At 47.1% G+C, this 24,583-nt stretch overlaps 2 protein-coding genes and 1 non-coding gene across 4 annotated transcripts in view; all 3 read right to left on the bottom strand.

Annotated features, from left to right (window-relative positions):
- The window catches only part of LOC115330291 (cyclin-G-associated kinase), a 41,867-nt gene extending 31,894 nt beyond the window's left edge, over nucleotides 1-9,973 (bottom strand). Inside the window, exons 1-9 of one of the 2 annotated variants that reach the window (XM_029992061.4) lie at nucleotides 9,657-9,973; nucleotides 7,604-7,665; nucleotides 7,428-7,487; nucleotides 6,516-6,630; nucleotides 5,750-5,889; nucleotides 4,652-4,777; nucleotides 3,968-4,057; nucleotides 3,147-3,282; nucleotides 1,234-1,428 (exon numbers count right to left, since the gene is read on the bottom strand). In XM_029992061.4, the coding sequence (XP_029847921.2) occupies nucleotides 1,234-1,428; nucleotides 3,147-3,282; nucleotides 3,968-4,057; nucleotides 4,652-4,777; nucleotides 5,750-5,889; nucleotides 6,516-6,630; nucleotides 7,428-7,487; nucleotides 7,604-7,665; nucleotides 9,657-9,786 (1,054 nt within the window). In that variant the 5' untranslated portion in view covers nucleotides 9,787-9,973. Of the gene's footprint in view, nucleotides 1-1,233; nucleotides 1,429-3,146; nucleotides 3,283-3,967; nucleotides 4,058-4,651; nucleotides 4,778-5,749; nucleotides 5,890-6,515; nucleotides 6,631-7,074; nucleotides 7,163-7,427; nucleotides 7,488-7,603; nucleotides 7,666-9,656 lie in introns of those variants that run through there. The other variant, XM_042289462.1, reaches the window with a different exon arrangement.
- Nucleotides 9,974-14,524: 4,551 nt separating this feature from the next.
- Nucleotides 14,525-14,597, bottom strand: Trnas-uga. The gene has a single exon. It is a non-coding gene; the product is annotated as a tRNA-Ser (tRNA).
- A 1,775-nt stretch (nucleotides 14,598-16,372) lies between these two features.
- LOC120848414 (flocculation protein FLO11) lies at nucleotides 16,373-20,518 on the bottom strand. Its single transcript, XM_040220368.3, has 2 exons — nucleotides 20,440-20,518; nucleotides 16,373-20,335 (listed from the first exon to the last, which is right to left on the bottom strand). Exon 2 carries the CDS (start codon nucleotides 20,287-20,289, stop codon nucleotides 17,461-17,463), a length of 2,829 nt encoding a protein of 942 aa, XP_040076302.1. The 5' UTR covers nucleotides 20,290-20,335; nucleotides 20,440-20,518; the 3' UTR covers nucleotides 16,373-17,460.
- Nucleotides 20,519-24,583: the final 4,065 nt, after the last annotated feature.

Here is a 24,583-nt window from a genome sequence, read left to right as displayed (position 1 = left end):
TGCGCACTGAGGGGGAGGAGCTCACGAGTATGGGAGGCTCTGGAAGACTGCCGGGTTTATCAGCCCGATTAGCGGTCGTATCGCTTCATTTTTGGAACAACCATCTGATAAAGAGCGTCATGAACAAAGGCGACTGGCATCTGGAAACTCAGTGAATCACTAAACGTTTGTGAAGGTAGAATATTTCACATATTTATTTTTGTTATTTGTTCAAAGTACCTCAAAGGCCTTTCGGCATTACATGAGGGGGGGCAATACAGTTGGATAGAAACATGAACAAGAAAGTATGGCACATACCGCACTGCATATTAACATCAGCACATTATCACAGATATCAGTATAAGTCACAGTTCTTACAGAAGCAGATATTATGCAAACCACGTAAACTTAGAAACGAGACAGACATATATACAATATTATCTCAAATGTAGTAAACATGGACGTATAATATTCAGTTAATATTCGGTCAAAAAACACAATCAGCTGGCTTTCACCTAGAAGAAATGAATGGATAAAAGGATCAGACACTGTTATTTATCTAAAATAACGGTTGCTATCTCTGACCGAAATAGTTTATGACCAGAAATAGACACTATGGCTTCAGAAAGATTGTTCCAGAGTTTAATGGCACGTAATAAGGTAGAATTGTTGAATGCTAATGTGGTCTCAAAAATATGCTTGAAGCTCTTAGTGTTAAAGGTTTGTGATTCTTTATAAAGCAACTCTAGAAGAGAGCAGTAAGTTCTACCGGGGCTATAACATAGTCTGTGGATTAAGCATAAAAGGTCAATTGTATGGCGCGTTTCCAGCAAGGAAATCGAATAATTTTGTTTTACTAATAATACGCTGTCGAAATGCGAGTGTAATGATGAAGTGAAACAAGCAGCTCGATTTGGAAAAGATTCGATATGATCAATAAGGCAGGTTTGGTGAGCGGACCAGATGGTAGATGCATATTCTAAATTCGGGCAGACATACGTTTCGTAAGGTAATTTACGATGGCGAGGGGGCGCAGATTTTAGATTGCGCTTCAAGTAACCTAGATGCATTAGTGCTAATCGTGTTAATATGGTGTACCCAATAAAAGTTAGAGGTATGCAACACAATTGTGTAGCAATTTACTATCCATTTCTTTTTGTCGACAGTCCCATTTATTTATTTATTTTTTGTGAAAACTCTCTCGTTATTGAGATTTCCCGCATCAATGCAATGATCCGTCACCGCGGTTCATACCTGGGGCCGAATTGGGCGTCCCGTGGGGCACGCCGCCCTCCCCCTGGCTCGCCGGAGGCGCGGGGGCGGCCGCAGCGGCCTGGAGGCCGGGCGCTTCCGTCAGGTCTATCCTGCGGGCCTCGCCCATCTCCTGCAGTCTGTCCACCACGTCGTGGATGGTGGGGCGGGAGGACGGGTTCACCTGCAGCATGCCCCCTGGGGGACACGCATGCCAAGCGGGACGGGTCCACACAAGCCCAGACATGGGAACACTCGGCAAGAACCAAGTGTGCAAACTACGCGTCAAATATCCTCCGCTACGACGTCGAGGCTAGCGTGGCGTCCGCGGTGCTGCGAGAGCAAGCGGCTTCGTCTTTAGTCTCGACACGCTCGCGCAGGTACCGTAAAATCCCGAGAGATGCCCCACAACCAAAGGTATCCCGCCCCTATTTTTGGCTTGAGTTGCTATTTTCTTTTAAGCACCATAAGGCAGCCCCCTCCTAGTAATCATAGTGTTGGGATCAATGATGACCACGGTGTAAATAAGGCTAGTTAGCTAAGGCAGAATATAAACAAACGTTTTTGACTCGGAAGTACAGTCACCTTTGCTTCAGTGCCCCTCACCGCGATAACGAGTTAGCCAAGGACCCACAATCTAAAAATAGCATTTTTTTACTTTTCTTGATTGCACACCGTAAGTTAGCCAACTCCTTATTTACACCCAATTTTCTCTCGATTCTAGGTGGGAAATAGACCCTTCTCGCAAGGGCGCCGCCATCTGGAATTGTCGTCACTTCCAGTATGGGCGAAAACATTGTTTTGCCGTCGCCACGCCGATAGAAGGCATTTAAGAGATAAGTGTAACCGTCACACATTCTCGTTTTGCCTCCTCTATTTTTTTTAGTATTTTCAGGTTGAAACGTTTTGATATTTTTTCATCGCCCATACCAGATATGCCTACTTGGCGGTCGGGGGCAAGAGTAAGCGGAAAAGGTCTATATCTCGGGATATTACAATAGCTTTGACCGCGTTGGAGCACTGTAATGGCTGCACCAGCCTCGACTATGCAGCACGGAATAGTTTGGCTGGCGTAAGTCTGTCCTCGCTTAGACCGTTAAAATCCAGTTCCGCATGCAAAGAAAAGTGCGAAGAGTCTCAAATATAAGTAAAATTAATGAACCGCATTTATGAAGCATTGTGTAAGGCGCAAACGACAACAGACACAAGGAAGAAGACACACGCGCAGGCCCATGTGTGTACTTTAGAAGCGGCACGTAAAGTTATTTCTGTAAAAGATCATGTTAGGCAAGAATTAAAGAGAAAAACGCAAGGGTTACGTCTTCTCAGGCGAAGTCGGCCGGAACGCTAGGTACTTCCTGCCCTCTGAGCTAGTTGCACGATAAAAAAATCTCTCTTGCAACCATTTCAGCCGCCGAAAGAGATGGCCGCCTTGATTGGCAAACCACCCCGGAAGTCCCGTCTCGGTCGGCCGTAACCTTTCCGTAGCCTCATAAACAATAAATAGCGCGAAGGACGGGCAAGGACACGAACACAAAGACGGGATAGCGCCAGTCCCGTCGGTGTTCATGTCCTTGTCTGTCCTTTGTGCTATTCGTTGTTCGTAAGGCATATCCAACTAGCCCATCTCTGTATTTTAGTGCTTTCTGTAACCTCCCCATAGTTTACGAGTTTCCAGTCTCGAAAATACTCTTGCCTTTGATGTTCTAAAGGGGAGTGCTCCAAAATCTGAGTGACACGAAAACCTGCTCAGCTTCTGAAGCTCCCTGGGTTACAGGGGCCTTTGACATGTGAAGTCGCATAGTAGTGATAGGTGATACTATGTTTTGTGTTTTTGACACTTTCAGTTTTTGTCAGAAACCGAGAAAGGAGAGGAGGGAGCGACACGCGCTCTGTCCAGGACGGCGCACACTCACGTATGAGGTCGTGCAACATGTCGTTCTGCGGGTTGGTCGTCGGGATGTTGTAGTTTGCGTTGAGGATGCGCAGTTTGGACGAATCCGGGAACGGGTGCTCCCGGAAGCAGAGCAGGAACAGCACGCAACCCAACGCCTTGCAGTCGAAAAGAGACGGGAGGCACAAGGTTGGCACGTGCCAAGGTCACGCACGCAACATAGCTGCTGTGTGCGTGACCAAAAAATATTTTTATGGGTTTTAGGGTAGCTGGAAACCCCAAGTTTCTAAGAACCCCTAGGTTCCTAAAAACACCAGATTGCTAAGAACCCTTAAGTTCCTACACCTAGGCTCCTAAAAAACACCATGTTCCTAAGAACACCTAGGTTCATAAGAACCCTTAGGTACCTAAAAACACCTAGGTTCCCAAAAGCACCCGGTTCCTAAAAACACCAGGTTTCTTAAAATCCCTTAGGTTCCTGAAAACATCTAGGTTCCTTAAACTTCAGGTTCCTAAGAACTCCTAGGTTGCAAAGATCCATCAGAACCAAAGAACCCCTTAGTTCCTAAGAATGCATCTTGTTGGAGAGGGGTTAAAAGTTCAGGGGAAGCTCCTACCACCCCTTTCCACTTTAGCAGAGTGAATGCCGGAAAGGGGGGTACCTCTTCTCCTGCATTCGCTCTGCTAAAGTTGAAAAAGGTGGGAGTAGCATTCCCCGAACTCTTAACCTGTCGCCGACCGTAGGTTTCTAGGAACCTAGTTTGTAAAACCATGGTTTGGACCAGCAGAAGGGGTCCTAGCAGTGAAGATGAATATATGCGCCCACGAAGATAAAACATGTACCCAAATGTCCATGGCTTCGTTGATCGGATAGTTGTTGTAAGTGTCCAACACTTCTGGCGGCCGGTACATCGGAGTGGTGTTCTTGCACATCTGCAGCACAAAAAAAAGTTGAATTCTTAAGAGAATGTGCACGTAACAATCACAAAAAAAGTAGGAAAACAAATTTGAATTTTTTCCGACTTCAAATTTTTTTTGCCTTCAGTAAACATTAAAAGCATGCATTTTCGTTGAAGGACTGTGGCTCAGGACAGTTGCCCCCAGTACATAACTTGTTTTTGTGATTGTAGATACTCCATAACTTGTTTTTGTGGTTGTAGATACACTTCAGACCTTGTAGATACTCCATAACTTGTTTTTGTGGTTGTAGATACACTTCAGACCTATCTTTTCAAGTGTGCCACCAGATTACAACATAATAAGGCAATCATTACGCTCAATGTTGTGTTTTTACGTGTGCACATGTGGTACACGTTTCACATCATGGCTCGCGAACGAACAAAGCATGCTCTCGTAATCGAAAACATGTTCACTGTATCAGCACGTAGCCGTCACATGTCACGAACCTCCCAAATGCTTTCTGGCACAATCGGAAAGACAATGAATGTAACAAGACCACCAACAACAGCAGCAGCAGCAGCAGCAGAAGCTGTGAGAATGGCCCGCTGAAACGAACAGTGATCTCACCTCATCTTCGACCAGGCTCCTCTGAATGGCAGTCCAATAGTTGTCCGGCTGGTAGGACTTGGTTGTCGAGCTTCCAAAGTCGCACAGCTTGATCGTGCCCTTGGAGCTCAACAAGAGGTTCTCAATCTGCAAGAGCATTTCGTCATTCTTCAGGAGTTTGTTTCATCCATGAATCCATCCAATTTATCTGTACTCAGTCTCACTCTTACAGGGGTGCTCCGGCATTTTCTTCATGGTCCTCGATTTGCCTGAAAATTTGCTGAACACACCGACAATCATCGCTGAAATAGTAACCCAAATACTGGGCCAAAATATATTTTTTCCCAAAGTTATTGAACCTACAATTTTGGTCCTCACCATATTTCTTTAAAGTGGCAGTTTACCGGCAGCAATGAAAAAAAGGGATGCCAGTGGCAGGCAGGGGTTCACTCTTTGGACTGTAGAATTTGTTCCCCACTGATTACAAGCAGTTTCGTGGTGTCAAACAAATGTTTTTCAAAGCTCGCTCCATCACCCGCACAGCAGCATGAAACAAAGCTTAAAATAGCTTTTCTTTTTTTCTTCTTTTCTTCTTGCTTCTGTTTGACTTGCAAGCCTTCCTGCCACTGACATCATGAACCCCCAAATAGATTGGGTATATTTAAACAGTTTTGGCATTATGTTCATTTGCAGAATTCACAATAACAATTTGGAATTTCACTGCACTAAATAGCGTGCCGAAAAGAATGGGTATTAAAGTTATTTGGGTAGATCTAAAAATCGCCGGAGTACCCCTTAAGCCGATGCAACAATCGGGCGAAAATAATCAAGCGGCGCCAAAAGTGTGTTACCGCGGCGCCCGTCTTTGTGCGTCTGCTATAACCGACTTAAACAGTCACAAACGGTGAATGGGCCACGATTCTGAGATTTAGTTCTCTGTGTTATCATTTGAGCTGAAGATAGCAGACGCACAAAGAAGAGGAGCGCCGTGACGACGCGCTTCTGGCACTGCTCGACTGGATCCACGAATTGTTGCGTCAGCTGCCCTCAAACTCGGTGTGAAACGGAGTATGGCTCGTAGCTTGGCAGAAACCCTCCGTCCAATGACGTCCGGATCACCTTCAGGTCCCTATGGATGATTGGTGGGCTCTGGTTGTGCATGTGCTGCACAGCGTTGCACGTCTGGTAGAAGATGCGGAGCACTTGGTTCAGGCTCAGCGGCGTCGTGCGCTGCTGCAATATGTCTACCAGGGGTCCCCCTGGAGAGGAGATGCCAATCACAAGCGATTAATTAGTGCCACCACCTCGACCCGGTGCAGTAATGATGCACAAGACGGTCGTGGCATCAACCAGAAAAAGGACAGGCAAGAATGATCTGGAATCGAGATTGTTCCAGAAAGCACACAAAATTTCTGAATTGCGTCGCTGCTAAACAAGTTGACTGACATCCTCCAACTTCATTACATTTAAATGAGAATAACAACTAGAAAAACATAAATAAATTCTTAATTTGAAACAAATATTCAGCATTCAATAAAAAATAAATCTTTTAAAGATCAACTAAGTACCTTTCTAAAAAAAAAGAAAAAAACTCCATTGCAATTTTGTCTGTTTTATGAACACAGGTTGAAAGAAATCGTTTCCCTTTGAGAATGCTATGGAAGCTGGCAACTGATGCACTCTTTCAACGAGAAGAAAGTCTAAGACAACCAAAAGCAATGGAACATCATACAAATGAATGCATGTTTATCCTCCTTTTTCTTTGTGAAGCGAGTGAGAACGCTCTAGTTTGCTTACATTTATGAGAAGATGAATGCTGCGGACTTTAATCGACCAAAACAGATAGAGGCTCAGTTACAACAATTGGTCAAAGTTTGGCACTCACCCGGACAGAGCTCGGTGAGAAGGAGATACTCGGACTTGCTGTGGCCCGACTGCGACTTCTCGATGGCGGCCGCCGCAATGAAGTCGATCACATTGGGATGCCCCGTGAGCTTTTTCTAAGCACAGCAGGCGGCAATCAAGGTCAATCCACAAACTAATTGATGGATTAATTTATGCAGAAAATATGACGGTAAATAAATCCGGTCAAAGAGTCAGACGCTGCACAATGACGGATGGGAAAGCTTTGAAGTGCGTCCGAAATTATGCGTCCGAAATTATGCCGGGAGTAAAGTGACAACTACAGCCACTGCATGAGCTACGCTTCAAAGTGCCGACACTTCAGCCATCTAGTTGATAAAACTATGGCTGTCAGTTATTTCAAATCGCAGGAAACGGTTTCCCGTTCTTCAGATATGTTAAAGACAGTCTGCGACAGAGCGAAACAATATTGCACAATCTTCCTGGAACTGTATTTAAAGCGCAGAAAGTTTGCACTTTCAAATCATACTGATCACCGATTGCATCCACTCTGCTGTAAGCCCCAAAATGGCAGCGCCTACAAGAAAATCAGAGAACAGAGCGGCCAGTGGGAACGTGCGCGAGAAGACGCTAAACTCCTTTGCTGTGGTGCTCTATGCGATAATATGATGGTAGCCACCAGCTGCCAGCACGGCAATAACAATCCGAAATGCAAGATAACATTGTTGTGGCATTACACAATAGGAAGGGTAAAAGACTAGTACTATCTGGGTATCGAGGTATCTGTCCAAATGACCTTTATCTGTCTAGACATAGACAGAACAATCTTGCAACTCTTTGCACACTGCCACTGCAATTCAAATGAACGGCAAGATGTCAAGTTGACGTCAACAGTGATTCGTTTTAGGGGAACGGGGCCGATAGAAAAGGATACAAGAACACTGACTTCCTGCAGAATGGATTTGCTGGCTTCCTCGTCAGCAGCAAACATGCGCTGCCGGAAAGAAGCATGAGGTCACGAATACAGTTCCCGACAAGAAAGAGCAACGACAACTACGATACAAGTGCTTGACAGAGGGCCGCATTCTCACGTCATGCGAGTCACGTTACCTTGAGCGCATATTCTTTGTTCGTTGACAGGTCCTGTGCTGCGAACACAAAGCCAAACCCTCCTGCAAAAAAATCAAAATTTAAATGACGGCACGAAACACAATCCAAACTATCCCCAATCGTTTGGAGAGGCGACTCCAACCCCTAAATTTGGCGTCGTATTAGGGACGTCTTTTGAATACATCTTTTTAGGGTGCTCGATAATGTTTTGTACTTTAGAAACCACTAGCACGTGCACCCTGTTCAGATTTTGAACAGTGTGATCGCTTTAATGCGAAAACTGTGATGAAAGTTAGGCGTGGTCTTCTCTCTCCCGAGTCTAGAGAAAAACAGGAGCAGAATGCGGCGGCTGAGTGACACGCAACTGAGTTGCACATGTTGTGAGTGAAACCTTTGCTAACCATGTCCGCTTGCCGTTAACCAATCAACAAATTATTGCATGCTTTACTGTGCTCCCAAGTGAACAGTGCAAGAAAGAAAGAAGGGCATAGATATTGACGCTAGTCAGACTTTTCTGAGCCTCTCTCATTCTCTCACTTACATCTAATTCAAATTTGCAAAGTATGTACTAAAAGTTAGTGCCCTAAAAGGATTACCAGGGGCCTCTAGAGAGGACGCCTCGGTCCTTAGATTTAACAGAGAAGTCCGGAATAAAAGTTTAGCTACAATAACGTCCAAGCAGCATTTTTCTTTGGTGCTTACGGTCACTGCAAACTAATGTCGTGAACGTAGGGCATTTGAATACTAGTGTAGGTGCCGAGTGACTCAAGAGACAATGTCTCACTGACCGAATTTGATGAAACAGTGAGTAATCGTGTTGAGTCCGAAATATTTATTTCATTACTATCGTTGCCCCAACTACTGTCTTGTCAACCTACTAAATAACTAATGGCACTCTGGCAATTCGTTTAACTGGAAAAAAGACAGAAGGGCATAGTTATTTTAAGCGCATTACTGGATCCTAATATTGGCACAGCACGTATATGCTGTACCGGGTGCTCGCGCAACGTTCAGCAGTATTCCTAGTTTCTCACAGAACGCTTAGCAATGCTGTAACAAAGCCCGAGTTTAATATGGCTGCAAAAGAGACTTCGACCCTCCCCCAGTCTACAAGTCTCCCAATATCTGGCGTCAGCATCTAGAACATCTAGTCTCGCCAACATTTACATAAAGCTTGCGTGTTGGAGGACTTTTCCCGTAAGCATCGTAACTGTGAGAGACACTTTAATATCAGCAAACTTCACTCGTTTTGTCTGGATCCAACATCTAAAGATCAAAAAGATTTAACAAAGTAAAACAAATAACAAGGTGGTCTTCTAAAAACCGTGTTGCCCCCAAGGATTCATTTTTGCTATGATCAATTCATGGTTCTCTTTCAACTGGAAACCTACAAGGGTTGTAGCTGTAGTTGAAACATGAAGAAACCGTGTGTGGCCTCCGGCGCAACGTGACACGCGATCCAGCTAGAAGGGTTGCAGCATTTGCATGAGCGTTCGCTTGTGTCTTTCAGCAAGTTCGAGTTACAGACCTTGCAGGGCAAAAACTTACGCTAATAGATTTAAAAAAAAAAGAGAGAGAAGAAAACAGAAGGAAAACACGACGAAACGACTGAGGTTCTCGGAACAATTGCAGCGATCAACACAAGCGATTCCAATCGGTGTAGTTTATGATTTAGCCTCATTTCGACGAAGCCCACGAAAAAAAAAAATCTAGTAGACGCGGTTTTTTGTTTACGGTTTCGTCAAACTCGTGAAAGACACTCCCGGTCGTTGGGGCACGGGAGGGGGGGTTATAATGGTTATTGGTTTCCTGTGGGTAGAACCGCTGAGAACAAACACGGGTTGTAGGAACTCTTGAGTTTGCAAAACAACAACAAACGAAGACACAAATAAGCAAGCGACAAACCCCCGGTGGGTGTCATACGGAGCGTCCCGCGAAGTATGGGGAGGTTGCAGGAACACCTGCGATTTCGAAGTGACGCCCTTCCAAACGCACCCACCGACACCGAGTCCCATCGAACAAAGAGCCGCCTAAGTTTCCGAGACGACCTTACCTTCTGCGATGACGCGTTTGACGCGGAGTTTCTGCTGGCCGAGTTCGACGATCTGTCCGACGAATTCGTGCTCCTCTTTGACGCTCGCGTTGGCGAAGTAGCCCAACGCCGATTTGAACAACTCCGTCATGGTTTTGCTTTTTTCCAGTGGCCGCGTGCCACGCTCTTGGGTTTCGGGAGTAGTTTTCGAGGCGGTTCAAATCATTTTGGGGTCGTGATTAAAAAAAAGAAAGCGGTCCTCGGCGGTAGATCACATATCGACCGACGTACGGGGGCGAGAAGCTGCATTCAGGAGCCGAACGCCATGTTGGATCTGTGACGTCACGAGTCTGCGGTTACGGAACGCGTTAACGTTTAACCACTAACTCAGGCTATGATGGCTAATATAATCAACTTTAAAATGTATAGGTAGCAGTTCAACGCACCAAGCATCTATCATATGTAATGAATATTAACATATATGCAAGTAAAAGTGTATTTTAGTTGTTCGGTGCCGTTGAAAGATGGCGCGTCATGTCTTGTGCGCGTTCGTGCGCGCGCGGCGGACGCGTCGTCTGCTCATTTTTGACCTTGAATGCATAACTTTTAATTGGGAAATTTTGTAACTGCTCTATTCAAGTAGTGCATCTTGTTAATTCATGGCAAATCAAAATAAATACACGTCGCCATTTTTTTTTTTTTTTTTTTTTTTTAAGTAATAAGGCTGAGCAGACACGGAAATGGATGAACACAGAAATCCATTAAAAAAGTGTCAACAATGTTCCGATAAAATGTGATGCCCATTAACAATTTATTTGATCCGGCTAAACTAATTATATAGATATTTAGGGTGCTTGTGCGAAATCCAAACCCGGCTTTTCGCAACGCAAAAATAAACTAGGCATTGTAGAGAGGTCAAACTCCGTAAGAACACAACGTGGCAACGCAGCCAGCCGTTCGATCAAGATGCCAAAGTTTCAGCACCAGCCGTTATCTTATTCAAAAGTTATGAGTGATTTTTTTAAGTTTTGAATAGGAAAATGGGATCGATTTTTGCCCGTTTTCGGTTTCTGGCGCCATAGAGCTCCATGTATTCGAGGGCTCCGTCGGCTGCCATTTTTCCATTGAAATTTTCAGCAAATCGTTTATAACAGAACTCAGGAGTTCTGTGCAGCAAAGGCATGGGCGCGGGTAGTACGTGGCTTTCAGATTTGCTCCTTTCACGAGTGCTCGTGAGAGGCAAATCTGAAAGCCACGCGCTCGCGCCCGCGCTTTTGCCTCTGCTGCACGCAACTCTGCACGCAACAGCTCAAAACCGAAGCTGAACTGAGGAGGGACAAGAAATGTAGAGGAAGAGAGCGTTGCCAGCAATGCAATTTTTTTTTAATCAACATAATTTTGCAGCTTTTTAGAAGCCACAAAAAATTGGTATCATATTTGTTTTATTTTTATTATTGAGTGTGTGCCTTCGATGACTTACGACTTTGATAGTCATTGGTGGTGATGTCTAAACCATACAAAACGGCACGTGACCGCAGAGAAGAGTGAACGCGACTCAAACAGGCCCAGTTTTTGTTCGGCGGTTTTCGGGTGGGAAGAAAACGAATGCGAGCCGCAAACTGGGTAGCTGGGCTCTCATGTGTTATGTACGCATGCCTACGCGCACGGGTGGTACGGGCCACGGTTCTTCTATGGTCACCAAACTCTCCTCAAGAGTTAAATAAAGAAATATCAATATATCCTACTTGTGTTAGCAAGGGCAGAAAGCTCACGTTGAAGACAGAGCTTCTAGTCTAAGCTTAAAGGGGCCCTGCAACAACTTTTTGACCAGTTTTTAATTTGCACCGAACCTGAGAGCACTGAGCTTTTTCTCGAATTTCGATCGCTTTATTTTAAAAGTTATAGGCAAATTAAAATTACAAAAACAAGCAAGAAATAACCTCCTTCATTACGTCCTTGGTTGCTTGAGTGGCCGTGAACTAGACGAGGGGTAGTGAGCTGAGGGAGCGGTCACGGCTGCCGCACACTGTGTCGACGGCTCGAAAGGGTGCCACTAAAGCATGTTCTGGATAGGCTGTATGAAGCGGGCAGCCAGGGTGGCTCGCATTGCATTTGCTGCGCGATTAAACAATAATTCGGCATGGCACTTCATTGGCCACAAACGACAGCAAACACGGGGTAAAGATCAATTCAGAACGGGAGCCACTTCGCGCTGCCACACCGCCAAAGGGCCAAACCGCAAGCCAAAGCTGCTCGCCACGCTCGGAACCTGTCGGATCCTCCAGTCCGTACAACTGCAGCGCCGCCGCATACATCCGGGACCTTTCTACGCTCGCCGCTCGTCGGCGCCTGATCCCACCACACCTTTCTATAGTATGCGCCACCTTTTCCACCCCTTGGTGGCAGGTATGTCGACGGGTCAGTTTTTGTTTCCGTACTTTCTAAACAGCATTTGTTTCTTTTCTGATCTAAAATAGCGAACAAAAACTACTTTTATAAATAATTGAAACGGTTCGCGCCAATTATATTTTGTATTTCGACTAAAAAGAAGCTTTTAGCGGCTCTGACCAGTAGTAAGCCCAGGACCAAAGATGTCACATATCGCGCGCTTTCGATACCGCGGGTTGCCCCCGTCGGTGGAGGAGGTTTCCGCGTCGTCAGGTTAAAATATGACGCCACTGATATTTAGTTACTCTCTCCGTGCCCGCTGGCTTGCTTGAACCTTGAGGGACGTGACAACTCCAAAAAAGGTAGACGCTTAAATATGATTGCAGGGCCCCTTCAAGGGTGAACGGAGTATAAGTATGAAACAGTGTGCGCACATGTATGCTTTGAGCATGGTCTGCAGAGTGACTATTTATCAGGACTATTATACAATATGCCTCAGACCAGGGGAAAATTTAGGGGTCAAGCTATGGGAGGGCGTGGGTTGCTGATACGACGTCACGGTCGAAGTGCAGCCCATATGTATTTTGTTGACCCAATATTTGCTGTCACCATAAACTAAACTTTTGGCCAATGTAAATAAATTTTTTCACATCAAAAAGTTGGCCTTGGGGGGTTTAGGGGAGGTGGTCGACCCCCCCTCCCCCTAAATCCACCCCTGCCTCAGACAGTGTCTGCAGACCGTCTTGAGGGCAGTGGCGTACCAACCTGTCCTTGAGGGGGGGGGGGGGGGGGGGCAAACCAGACCCTCCCCCCCCCCCCCCCCCCTGGGTCAGGGGGTGGTCCCCGTGGTATCTCTTGGGCGCCCACGGACAGTGTTTGCCCTGCCCAGTGGCGGCTGTTTCAGGGGGGGGGGGGGGGGGGGCAAAACACATGCCTTGCCCCCCCCCCCCCCCCCCCCCCACTGAGAACTGGGAGGGGGAAGGCAAGCACCCCCCTTGCCCCCCCCCGGTTGGTATGCCCATGCTTGTGGGATCCTCTTAATGCTCCCCCCTCCTAAGCTGAGAGGGGAGCGAGGGTTCCTTTTTGATACTGGAGCATCTTATCTTTTGTAGTAAGAATAGATGGGATGCAAAATGAAGTTTCCATTTCAAATGAGGCTCAGGTCAGAGTAGGCTCAATTCACCAGTTGACGCAAACAGTGAGTGACCTGGTACACTGTGCACATGCCGTGCATCTGCATGGCATGTGGCAGACATAATACTAATCAAACTATATCGGGAGTAAAGCACCTTGGTTCTGTCTTGTTATGATAGCCGCTATCCCATTATTTTGCACATTTTTCTCGAGACTCTTAGCTCAGAGAGACTGACATCGCTTGGAAATTCCCAGGATGATGGGGTCAGTGCCAATGACGAGTAATATCTGCACTTCGTTCCATCTTAAGGCAAAGCACTAGCGATGCTACAATTTAATGGGAGCAATCAACGAGTTGAAATAGGACCAACGGGTTCAAGGAAAAGCAACAAGGTTTACACTGCCGAAGTATAGAAAAACAGCCTCTGTTAGTGAAATGCTGAAAATACCCAACTTGCCACATCTTGAAGATAGACGAGGAATAGCTAGGATAAAATTTCTGTATTCAATGCATCGAAATCTTTTCAACTTTGACGCTAAATCAAGTGCAGCGAATGCCCCTACACTTGCTCTTTTAGTATCTGCTTGAGCCTCCAAATTGTGCTCTGGCCCAAGATGAAACAAACTATATGGAGGGTAGGATAGACGCTCTGAACATATCTGCATAATTTCTGCCTCCTCCATCTTTTCTAAATACTACAACCGACCAATAATAAAATATTTGTACCGCTTGTTTTACTGATATTAATATTATATATTAATGACCACTTTACTACCGCTTGTTTTGTTTAAACCCCCCCTCGGCACAGGTGTGGTGCAATTCTTAGCGAAAATGGCACCTTGCCACAAGTTGCAGACTTTCGTTTATGGCACAATTTGGCGCAAATGGCGCAGCACTTGCATTAAGTAGCAAGTCACACTAATCACTAACATATGGAAAACACAAATATATCAATAAAATTTATAAAACGAAAAGGATACATACTTTAGACATTTTCTTAAATACAGCAAAAAAACATGAGTATATGAATACTTTGATGCCCCTTCATTGCTACCACACTGTTGCCCAATTGCTCGTATGCCTAGGGGCAAACAAATGGAGCTAGAATTTCACATTCTCCGACAAAAAGAAATCAAAGGTACCAATGAACTGACATGTGTGAACATTTTTCTAGCCACCATTTTAGGATGAACCAAAAAGGCTACCTTGACCAGCAAAGAGTGCTGTTCAGCACATGATTATAATGCAATTAAGTGCAAGCAATCTGCACAAGATTGATGAAAATAATCCCTGGAGAAGAGGAACAAGAAGGACAAAGACAAATCTCCAAACACAACTAGGCGACTGGTGCGCGACCGAAAAAGTCCGCCTGGTCCGGGTATCAAACCAGGGACCTCTCCAATTCAGGTGGAGCGCTCTACCAACTGAGCTAACCAGGGGTTAGATGTCAGTAGAGCAAACGGGTTTTATCAGCTGCCACCAGTCTAACACCAACAAGGGTGAAGCTTGCAATTTAAGGTTATGATTATAATGCAGTAAATGCAAAGGTGCAAGCGAGCTGGAAAAGAATGATGAAAATAATCCCTGGAGAAGGGGAACAAGAGGGACAAAGGACAAAGACAAATCTCCAAACACAGCTAGGTGACCGGTGCGCGACCGAAAGAATCCGCCTGGTCCGGGTATCGAACCCGGGACCTCTCCATTACAGGTGGAGCGCTCTGCCAACTGAGCTAACCAGGGGTCAGACGTCGGTAGAGCAAACGGGTTTTATCAGCTGCCACCAGTCTAACACCGACAAGGGTGAAGCTTGCAATTTAAGGTTATGATTATAATGCAATTAAATGCAAAGGTGCAAGCGAGCTGGAAAAGAATGATGAAAATAATTGCATTATAATCATAACCTAAAACTGCAAGCTGCACCCTTGTTGGTGTTAGACTGGTGGCAGCTGATAAAACCCGTTTGCTCTACCCACGTCTAACCCCTGGTTAGCTCAGTTGGTCGAGCGCTCCACCTGTAATGGAGAGGTTCCAAGTTCGATACCCGGACCAGGCGGATTTTTTCGGTCGCGCACCAGTCACCCAGCTGTGTTTGGAGATTTGTCTTTGTCCCTCTTGTTCCCCTTCTCCAGGGATTATTTTCATCATGTTCACTACACCCCAAGACTAGCAAAACAATGTTTTACACTTTTTCACACCGCAAGTGCCTAGACTAGACCTCCTCTGCATCACTCAAGGAAAACCAAAACCAATGACACCAAGTACATATTCACATGCAGGAAATTTTCTATTAAAAATGATTGTGTCCACCCTGTTACTCAGCTTACAATGATTGATGCAAATAAAAATATGTTTCAACTTCCAGCATACTGCTGCGTCTGAAACTAAATTGGTATATCAATGGTGTAGCAAGGAACTACTTCCAGGAAGGGGGGGGGGGGGGGGGTGAGTGTGTGTGGTGGTAAGGGGGGAGGGCTTTATTATATCTTTCGGCGTAATAGTCGATGTACTGTACAATTCAGATACACGCACGGCTGTTCCACACCCCCAAATTGGCAGGAACAATTCGGTAGTAATTCTATATTTGTCTTCCTTTACTTTTGACCCCCCAAACCACTCACCTGCCTATGCCACTGTGGTATATACAGAGGATGACTGCAATGGTCGAGATTGTTCATACACAATGATAACTGAAAGGCAGAGGAATGAAGAGGCTGGCAAGATAAGCAGGAGAACAATATCAAACTGATCCGCATGTAATTGCACTATGACACGTGCGACATAAAGAGAATAATTGTTGCATCAGTTACTAGCATGAGCCTGTACCATCATCTAGCACAGGGGTGGCCAAGCTGCGGCTCGCGAGCCGCATGCGGCTCTTCGCGTGTTATAGTGCGGCTCGCGGCTCCCTCCCCTAACCCCCCCCCCCCCCCCCCACACACACACAGACAGACTCCGCCTCCCTCCCGGTCACACGAGCACTTCCCCAAAAGGGGAAATGGAACGCGTTTTATATAGAAAAACAGGTTGCAGTGTGTTAGTCTTGTGCTACAGCTATCTTAATACAGTTTGACTCGGATAGATTGAAAGTAGTTCGAGTTTGGTTTATTGCTCTAGACAAAAGTTTGAACCCCCCCCCCCCTGCGGCTCTTGGAAGTTTCGCGGTTTTGTTTGCGGCTCTCAGGCCGGGTCAGCCTGGCCACCCCTGATCTAGCATCTCATTTGCGCAAGCACACGCGGAGGTCAAGCACAAAATTAAGACGCAGGCTTGCTCCAGCAGCTTTGGCCACCAAGTATGAAACAGAGCAAAGAATTAATGTTTAACAAACATGTCCAAAACAAATTTCGCTTGACGGCGTACAGGGCACACATTATTACAAGGGTGTTCCGGCAAATTTGAAGATGCACCTATGTGCCACGGGGGGGGGGGGGGGGGGGGGGGGGTCACGACGTCCATTAATAAAGTTCTTTTTGTTGAGAAATGAGATCCTGTCTGGCTACGCCGTAGCCCAGCTTCTCCGGCGTCCTTCCGAGAAAACACGAGGGGCACCCACAAAGCGGACACCAAGGAGAATAGCGAGTTTCTGCCTGACACCAACCACACGAGACACTTACAATGCAGAGCCCTCCTCAGCAAAGTGGTTGAGCTCCACACCCGAATCGCCGAGATGGTTTTTCTTCTCTCACGGTCTGCAGCTGATCCTTCCAGTTCGATCGAGTCACACAACATGGTTGTCGCTACCCTACGAGACTTCGGCAACACTTCGGGCGTTGACGTGGTGCAAGGCACACTGGTTCGCTTCTGAATGGCGTGCACAATCTCCTCCGCCACCCGAACGGCAAAGACGTGGCACCGCACAGGCTGACCCCCGGAGTTCTTGCCCAATCCGAGCAGGAGGGTGGGGTCCTCATGCCAGCTAGCGTTGGGTCATCTTCCGCAGCCTCCCAAAGGGGTCCTTCCGAAGCGGGAGATCGGAGATCGTTCTCTTTCGCGACGGGGACGACGACCTGTGGATGTTGTTGCTCGGAGCTGCGGCAGCCGCCGGTGCCTCGGCCACCTTTCACGGTTGCCTCTAGCGCTCGGGGGTACTTTTCCCTGCCACGATGGCTGCAGTGGCCGAGGGTGGCTTTATCTTGCCTCAAGAAGGCGTTGGCTTTCGCCGAGCCGCCACCTTGCCGCCTCGGTCGTCTTGCTAGCTGTCGATGTGGCCAGTGGGATCCCCGGGAATGAGCTTCAGCCTCCAACAACAATCTTTGATTGCGTCTTTGCACCGGTGATGGTACCGCATCTCTCGGTGACCTGGTCTACCGACGGAGGTTACGGACGGAAAAATCAGGTGAAAATGTTCTGCTAGCTGCTTTGGAAGAACTTCTGGTGGCTCGCGCTTTCTTGATTGGTGCGGCAGTCCGCTGCCGCAATCGGTTTCTCGCTGGAAGGTTCTCGGGCTGAAACCGAGCTGCAGCTTTCTTTTCCGAATGTCCCGAGCTATTGCTGTCAGCTTCGGATACGCTTAAAGAGCCTCGGAAAGATTTGTCACCGTCCTTAGCCCTAACGGGGCTACCACCAGACACATTCTTCTTTGATACTTTCACGACGTCAGTCTTAGGTTGCAGCGGTCTCGGTGCACGGCCCGTAGAGTGAACTCGTGGGGTTCTGAGACCAACTTCGTCTTCCTCAGTCTCCAACTCTGATGCTACCAATTTTTCAGCGGAAAAATGGCCGCTGCCCCTTGCAGGTTTTTTTCTGGGGCTTGTAACTGCCTTCAGCTTATCCAAGTCCTCTTGGGGACCTTGCTGCACATTAAGGACTGCTTTAGATTGTGTGACCTTGTTTTTCTGGGAGTTTTTTAGTTTACTGCTGCTGTCATCCATGGTACCGGAGATGATAGACGAACCCCTGAGCCTGTGCCTGATACTTGGTCCGACGACGACAGCCTGCAGTTGCTTTCTTGCTGCGAGGTTGTTGTCCCTTTCAGTCCTAATCGAGCTTCTTCTGGTCACAGGATTTCCTGTATCCTGTGTGGCGCCAATCCCAGATGTCGATGATCGCTGCTTGGAGGCTAAGGACTCTGCTCTTGGGTCTCCTGAACTAATCTGGGAGCTTTCCGACTCTGTTGTCAGACCTTCCTTGGTACTATGACTGCTGCTGCTGCTTGGGTGCCGTTTCCTTTTGACTGGATTCTTCTTTGTCAGCCTTATTCGGAGGGCATGGCTTCTCTTAGGACCTTGATGTGTGCTGGAAACGCACCTAGTAGATTGTTGAACAATGCCACTTTTCCGATTGCTGCCTGAACCGTCGCTACTGTTTTGCGAGGCACTAGAGTGGTCATGCGAAGACTCTCCAGATCCACCAGCCACAAGAGGACTTCTGGACTTGCCATTTTTCTTCACTCCTACAACAGAAGCCTGCAGTTTTGGTTGCTTTCTTGTTGTAGGCTGCCTCGATTGAGGTTTTGTCACTTTACTTCTTTTGGAGTATGTAATGTCATATCTGCTGCTTTCCGAAGATGTGGTAGCACCGTGGGAAATCTCGTCTTCTTCAATTTGAGTGGTCTTGTTTTTGGCCACGCGACTTCTTACTTTTACATGAATGTATCCTGTTCTCAGTGACTGCACTGCCAACCATCCTTCAGAGCTGTTACTGCTTGCAGATTCCTCCTCCGAGAGTAGTGCCTTTGTGCTCTTTCTTGCTAGTCGGACGCAACTCCCGTTAACAGCCTGCCGTTTTAACGGAATGTCTGCATTGCTGGATCGGAACACGGCATTCCTTTGCAGGTGACTGGGTTCACCGTCACTGTCGCCCGACGAATCTGAGGAATACTGCGAGGAGAGCGTGTTTTCTCTCCTGGCTCGAAGGGATTTGCGTCTGTCTGCGTAACTACCATGTGCTGCGGCAAACCGGGTCGATTTGGGATCTCGTGGCTGTGTTGGCGCTTCAGACTTTTGACTGCTGCTACTGCTGCTCTCATGCTTCCTTCTCGAGCCAAAAGTCTTGCTCTTTTTCGTCACGTGCTGAGCGCAGTATCGTTTTGCAGGAAGTGACCCTTTACCACCTTGTGCCATGTCTTTTTCTTGCAAACGTTCAGAATCCATGTCACTGGTACTCAAGCTATGTTGAGGTGTACGTTTTCTCCTGGTTGTTTCCACTTTAGACTTTGATTCTGTGTCTTCTGTTGATTCGGCAGAGCTAGATTCTTCCCCACTGCTGCTGCTTCCCTGCTTTACTATTTCCAAATTTCTAGCTACATACTTGGCTCTTGGTGACCGAATGAACTGCTTTTCTGTGACTCTGGGCTTTTCTCTTGAGGCAAGTTTCTGGTTGGCTTGGCTTGTGGCTTTCTTTTGCTCACGTTCAACTTTGTCGTCATCACTGTTCGACGGCTGCTTTCCTGTCGCTGGTCTCCTAGGACGGGCCTGCCAACTTGCTTTAGCTTGGACGTTATCCGACTCGCTTCCCGAACTTTGGACCCTAAGGCATCGAAGTCTGCGGCCGCTGCTCGTTCTCCTGTTCACGTTGCGCTTTGCCCTGGTAGACACCCTGCGGGATGAGCTCTTACTGATCTCTGTTGTGGAGGATGTCCCATCAGAGGTGAACTCCTCCCACTCACTGTTGCTCTCATGCGACGTCGACTCTGTGCCCGTCTCGGTCGGCAAGTGGTACGAGGAATCGTCGTCTTCGGAGGCCCCATTAGACGACAGATCTTCTCTGGCAAGGTGCGCGAAATCCGCGTCATATTGCCGCGATCGTACGACGTCCGATTTATGAGTCAGGGTGGGCCGGATCAAACCAGCTTTCGTTTGTCGAGAAGGGGTACTGTGTTCTGCCTTGCGCAGCTTTTCCCTCTTCGTTTGCGGATCGTGCTCACTAAGCGACTCGGACTTTGAAAAATCGAGGCGTCTAGCCACCGATGCCGCCGTCCTCTTCCGAGGAGTCGACGTCGCGATGCGCGAGAAGCCAATTAAGCTCTCATCCAACCTTTTGAGGACTACACGGAGTTCTTTCCTGGGGCTATCACCCCACCTTTCTTGTACTAGTTCTCTCATGACACGGGAACGAGCAATAGATGTCTGTGCGAACCCGCCAACTTGCTGAGCGCGCTTGTTAGCAGCCTTCGGTTTTCGTTTTGCCCCCATGGCCGACGGTGATTAGAACGGAATTAAAAATCCGCTCAACGGTCCACTGCGAATAAAAGGAGCGCCATGGCTAAAGTCATTGCTACAGTGCGACGGCACGACAGATACGCGAAACTGATTAAACTTTATTATAATGTTATTCTACCTCACCTGACGTTGCGGTCGTTTTGTTGTTTCGCTTTGGTCCGACGTGAACTAGACACAGTGTTGGACACAACGTTGGTTGGACAGGCTGGGTCTGGCTGGAAAAAAGGTGCAATGAAGTGGAAGCGCACCCCTCAGTCGACAACTTCTTTTGCAGCGTAAATATACGAAAATAAATAATAAAATTTTTTTTTTGCGAAAACAACTTACTGATTTTAATAACGTCTTAAAATTTAAAATATTATATTATAAGTAGATAAATAAGAATATAAAGCTGAACCCTTCGAATTAGGCTGCATGCTGTGCCACCTCTCGATAGAGTGCCTCAATGTTGTTGGCTGCCGCCGCAGCCGGCAAGCAACATTGAGGCACTCTACCTCTCGAGCATTTTCTTTGAACTTGAAAAGCCAGAGCTAGAGTGCCGAAGCACGCCGTTTCACTGCGCAGCTGAATAAAGACAGTTCAACCAAAATAATTTGATGCGTGCAACTTAACGAATTAAAAGATATATAAACTATTTCTTTTTAACTTTATTTTTTTTTTTTTATTAACGTGGCGATGGATCGAAATGGGAAGGGGTCAGGATTCCACTAATACCACCTGATTCAACCCAGGATGCCCGGGTTCTACAGCGCGAACTTCCGCTCCATGTGGAGCGAGAGCTCCACACGAAAGACAAATAAAATTCGAGAAGGTGACTGTGTAATTTATGTTGTAAGTCGGTCCGAGTGCTAAAAAGAGACGTGGACATGACTGCATGCTTGGCGATCGCGGTTCAGCGCCCTCAATCGCGATCCTCATGCGAAAAAACGAACTGTAGCAAATGCCTGGATGTCACGCCAAAACGCAAGCTACCCAAACAGAAACTGAAACCCAAAAAGTCCAGAACTACTAGGCCACCAAAAAGAGTTGTCCCCGCTTGTTATCAGTTGCGGAACTCCCGCGGAGGGGTACCCCAGTCCGCCTCCCACAAGGTACCTCAGCCTCATAGTCTCCGCTCCTTGCAATTCCCAACTCCCGTCGTTTGAAGCGCATGTATGTCATACTGCCCACTTTTTGGTCCTGCTTTTTTTCTGCACAAAAAGAAAAAAAAAATGACCAAAAAGTGTACACGTACGAAAGACATGCGCTTCAAACGACAGTTAGTTGGTTAAGTTCAGGATAAAATAAAAAGCGCATGCGCTTTTTATTGCACCATGGACCACCACCAACTAGCGCAGATTTCAACCCTGCTTCCATCTGTGATATTTGATATGATATTATTTATTGCACTCGATAGGTAGAAATGTACAGGCGTGCTGGTGTTGGGGGAAGGCTGACGCCCATGCACTATTGTGCCCACAACACCGACCTATGTACTCTTACAATATATATACATTTGTACAGAATGATAAAAAAAAAAAAGAACTAGTGTTCTTACAACACCGATTTGTGCACTCTTACAACATGTATAGGTTGTACAGAATCGTGAAATAAATAAATACAAGAACTAGGTAATTAAGTTAGAAGTAAGGGGGGAAAAGTTTTAAACATCGTTAGAGGGGTCACGGAAGAGAGTCTGAGCTACTCCTTTTGCCTCTTGGGGATCAGAGGGAATGTGTTCGGTAAGGTTTGGGTGGAGCCCCCTCCAAAGCGTAGCTGCCCTCAGCAGGCAGGACTCCCCAGGCCGTAATGTTCGGGACATCACGGGCTGGAGTCTACCTGTTCTTCTGTTCACTCTGGGAGCATCATAAAGTTCCTGTTGGTTTGGTCTCATGATCCTGCAGAAGAGCCGGACAGATGCTACTTGCTGTCGCTGGTGCAGGCTCCTCCAGGCAGCAGTCTTTAGGAGGTCACTAGATGGTACTTCTCTGTAGGGGAGTGGGACTGACGGCGGGGAAGCACTGCGGCGATAGTAAGTGTAGGCGGCACGCCGTTGCACGCCTTGTAGTGTGGTTTGGAGATATTTTTGCTGGGGTACCATACCGCAGAGCAATACTCTAGGTGGGGCAGCACCAGCGCAGTGTAAAGATGGCGGAAGGTGTTAGGTGTCATCCCTCGTGTGACTCGAGTGACAAAGCCAAGCATGCGTCTTGCTTTCGGTGTGGCGCTGTGGACCTGGGGGGCAAAGTTGAGGCGGCTGTCCAGGACGACACCAAGGAGGGTTGTGGAGGGCACATGCTTTAGTAGTGAGCCACCCAGGGTTAAGTCGAGGCTAATATGAAATACGAAACTATACGTATTACATCACATAGCAGCCGTCCCCCAGAAACGGTGGCGTCTCGGACGACGGGAGCCGAATCATTGGTTTTGAGGGGGGAACGGTTATTTTTTTATGGTTAGGTTGGCTCTTCTGCGGTTTAGTTTCGGTATTTCCGACCCTTCCCGGTTCAAATTTGCCACTGAGAAACACTTAGCACAATGTAGTTTCTTTGAAATCTCACCCCTCCTGTGGCCTATATTGAAGACAGGCGAACATATTGAAATAATTAATTATAAGTAATCGGTTTAGAGGCTTAAAACTCAAAACCAGTGCATATACCTCTAACGGAATGTCTTCTGGCGAAAAGAAGGTTGTGAAGAGAACGCGACGCGAGAAAGAAAAAAAAACGAAATTAAAAATGCTTTTCTTTTTTTTTTTTTTTTTTATGCAGCGTGCTGAAATTGAACGAAAAGTGAGAACCTTCTCTGTTTCATAATTTATTTCTTAGTACTCGTACACGATAAAGGCACAAAATTTGTTTAATTTGGAAGGCAATGAAAGTTTCTACACGTGGTATTATTTCAAAAGCAATACTAAACATAGTCAACTAAAAAAAAGAAAAAGAAACAATCAATCCGCAATTTAGGTCACAGTTGTAAGCGGAGGTATGTTTGGGAATTTTTACAAAGATTGGAGCGTCGAATAATAAATAGCAGTTATAATGTCGTTTTACCTAGTTCCATATATATTACACTAAAAAAAATGAAAGCCGCTTACAACTCCCTGTAACGCCGAATTAGAGCGCAGCTCTTGAGGAGGAGGAGGGAAGGGCACTGGGGGGGGGGTTAAACTAACCAGGGGGGGGGGTCACGTTACCTTGGGGGTCACGTGACCCCCAATGCCGATGATGTCATCACTGACGTCACTGATGACGTCATCAGTGACGATGACGATGTGGGTACCGATGACGTCATTAGTGACGTCACTGATGACTTCACCAGTGATGATGACGATGACGATGCGAATGTCGGTGACGTCATCAGTGACGTCGCTGATGACGTCATCAGTGATGATGACGATGACGATGCGGATGCCGGTGACGACATCAGTGACGTCACTGATGACGTCATCAGTGATGATGACGATGACAATGCGGATGTCGGTGACGTCATCAGTGATGATGACGATGACGATGTGGATGCCGGTGACGTCATCAGTGATGATGACGATGACGATGTGGATGCCGGTGACGTCATCAGTGATGATGACGATGACGATGTGGATGCCGGTGACGTCATCAGTGACGATGACGATGACGATGCGGATGCCGGTGACGTCATCAGTGATGATGACGATGACGATGTGGATGCCGGTGACGTCATCAGTGATGATGACGATGACGATGTGGATGCCGGTGACGTCATCAGTGATGATGACGATGACGATGCGGATGCCGGTGACGTTATCAGTGATGACGATGACGATGTGGATGCCGGTGACGTCATCAGTGATGATGACGATGACGATGTGGATGCCGGTGACGTCATCAGTGATGATGACGATGACGATGTGGATGCCGGTGACGTCATCAGTGACGATGACGTCATCGGGGGGTCACGCGACATCGGCGGGGGTCACGTGACCTCGAGGAGGGGGCCACGTGACTTCGGGGGGTCACGTGACCCCCCACGAGGTCACGTGACCTTGGTGGGGGGCTCGCGCGGTGCATTATGGGACATTTCCCATGATGCACCGCGCGGTTACGCCGACGCCGACGGCGACGCCGCTCAAGCCGGAAACGGGCCCCTAAGAGCTGCGCTCTAAAAATACAGACGTTTCCTTTCGAATACTTCGAGATTGAGAGTGATTCAAAAACGCCAAACTCGACAATCGTCAAAACCTCGTCGTTCTTTCCCGCTTCTTTGACATTTTTTTTTCTCAGAAACTAAACATGTCAGGGCATTAAAA

Source organism: Ixodes scapularis, unplaced genomic scaffold (genome assembly GCF_016920785.2).
Source record: "Ixodes scapularis isolate PalLabHiFi unplaced genomic scaffold, ASM1692078v2 PGA_scaffold12__126_contigs__length_90152505, whole genome shotgun sequence".
Classification (NCBI taxonomy): domain Eukaryota; kingdom Metazoa; phylum Arthropoda; class Arachnida; order Ixodida; family Ixodidae; genus Ixodes; species Ixodes scapularis.
The sequence above is the reverse complement of the archived record's forward strand: the minus strand, read 5'-3'. Positions and strand labels throughout refer to the sequence as shown.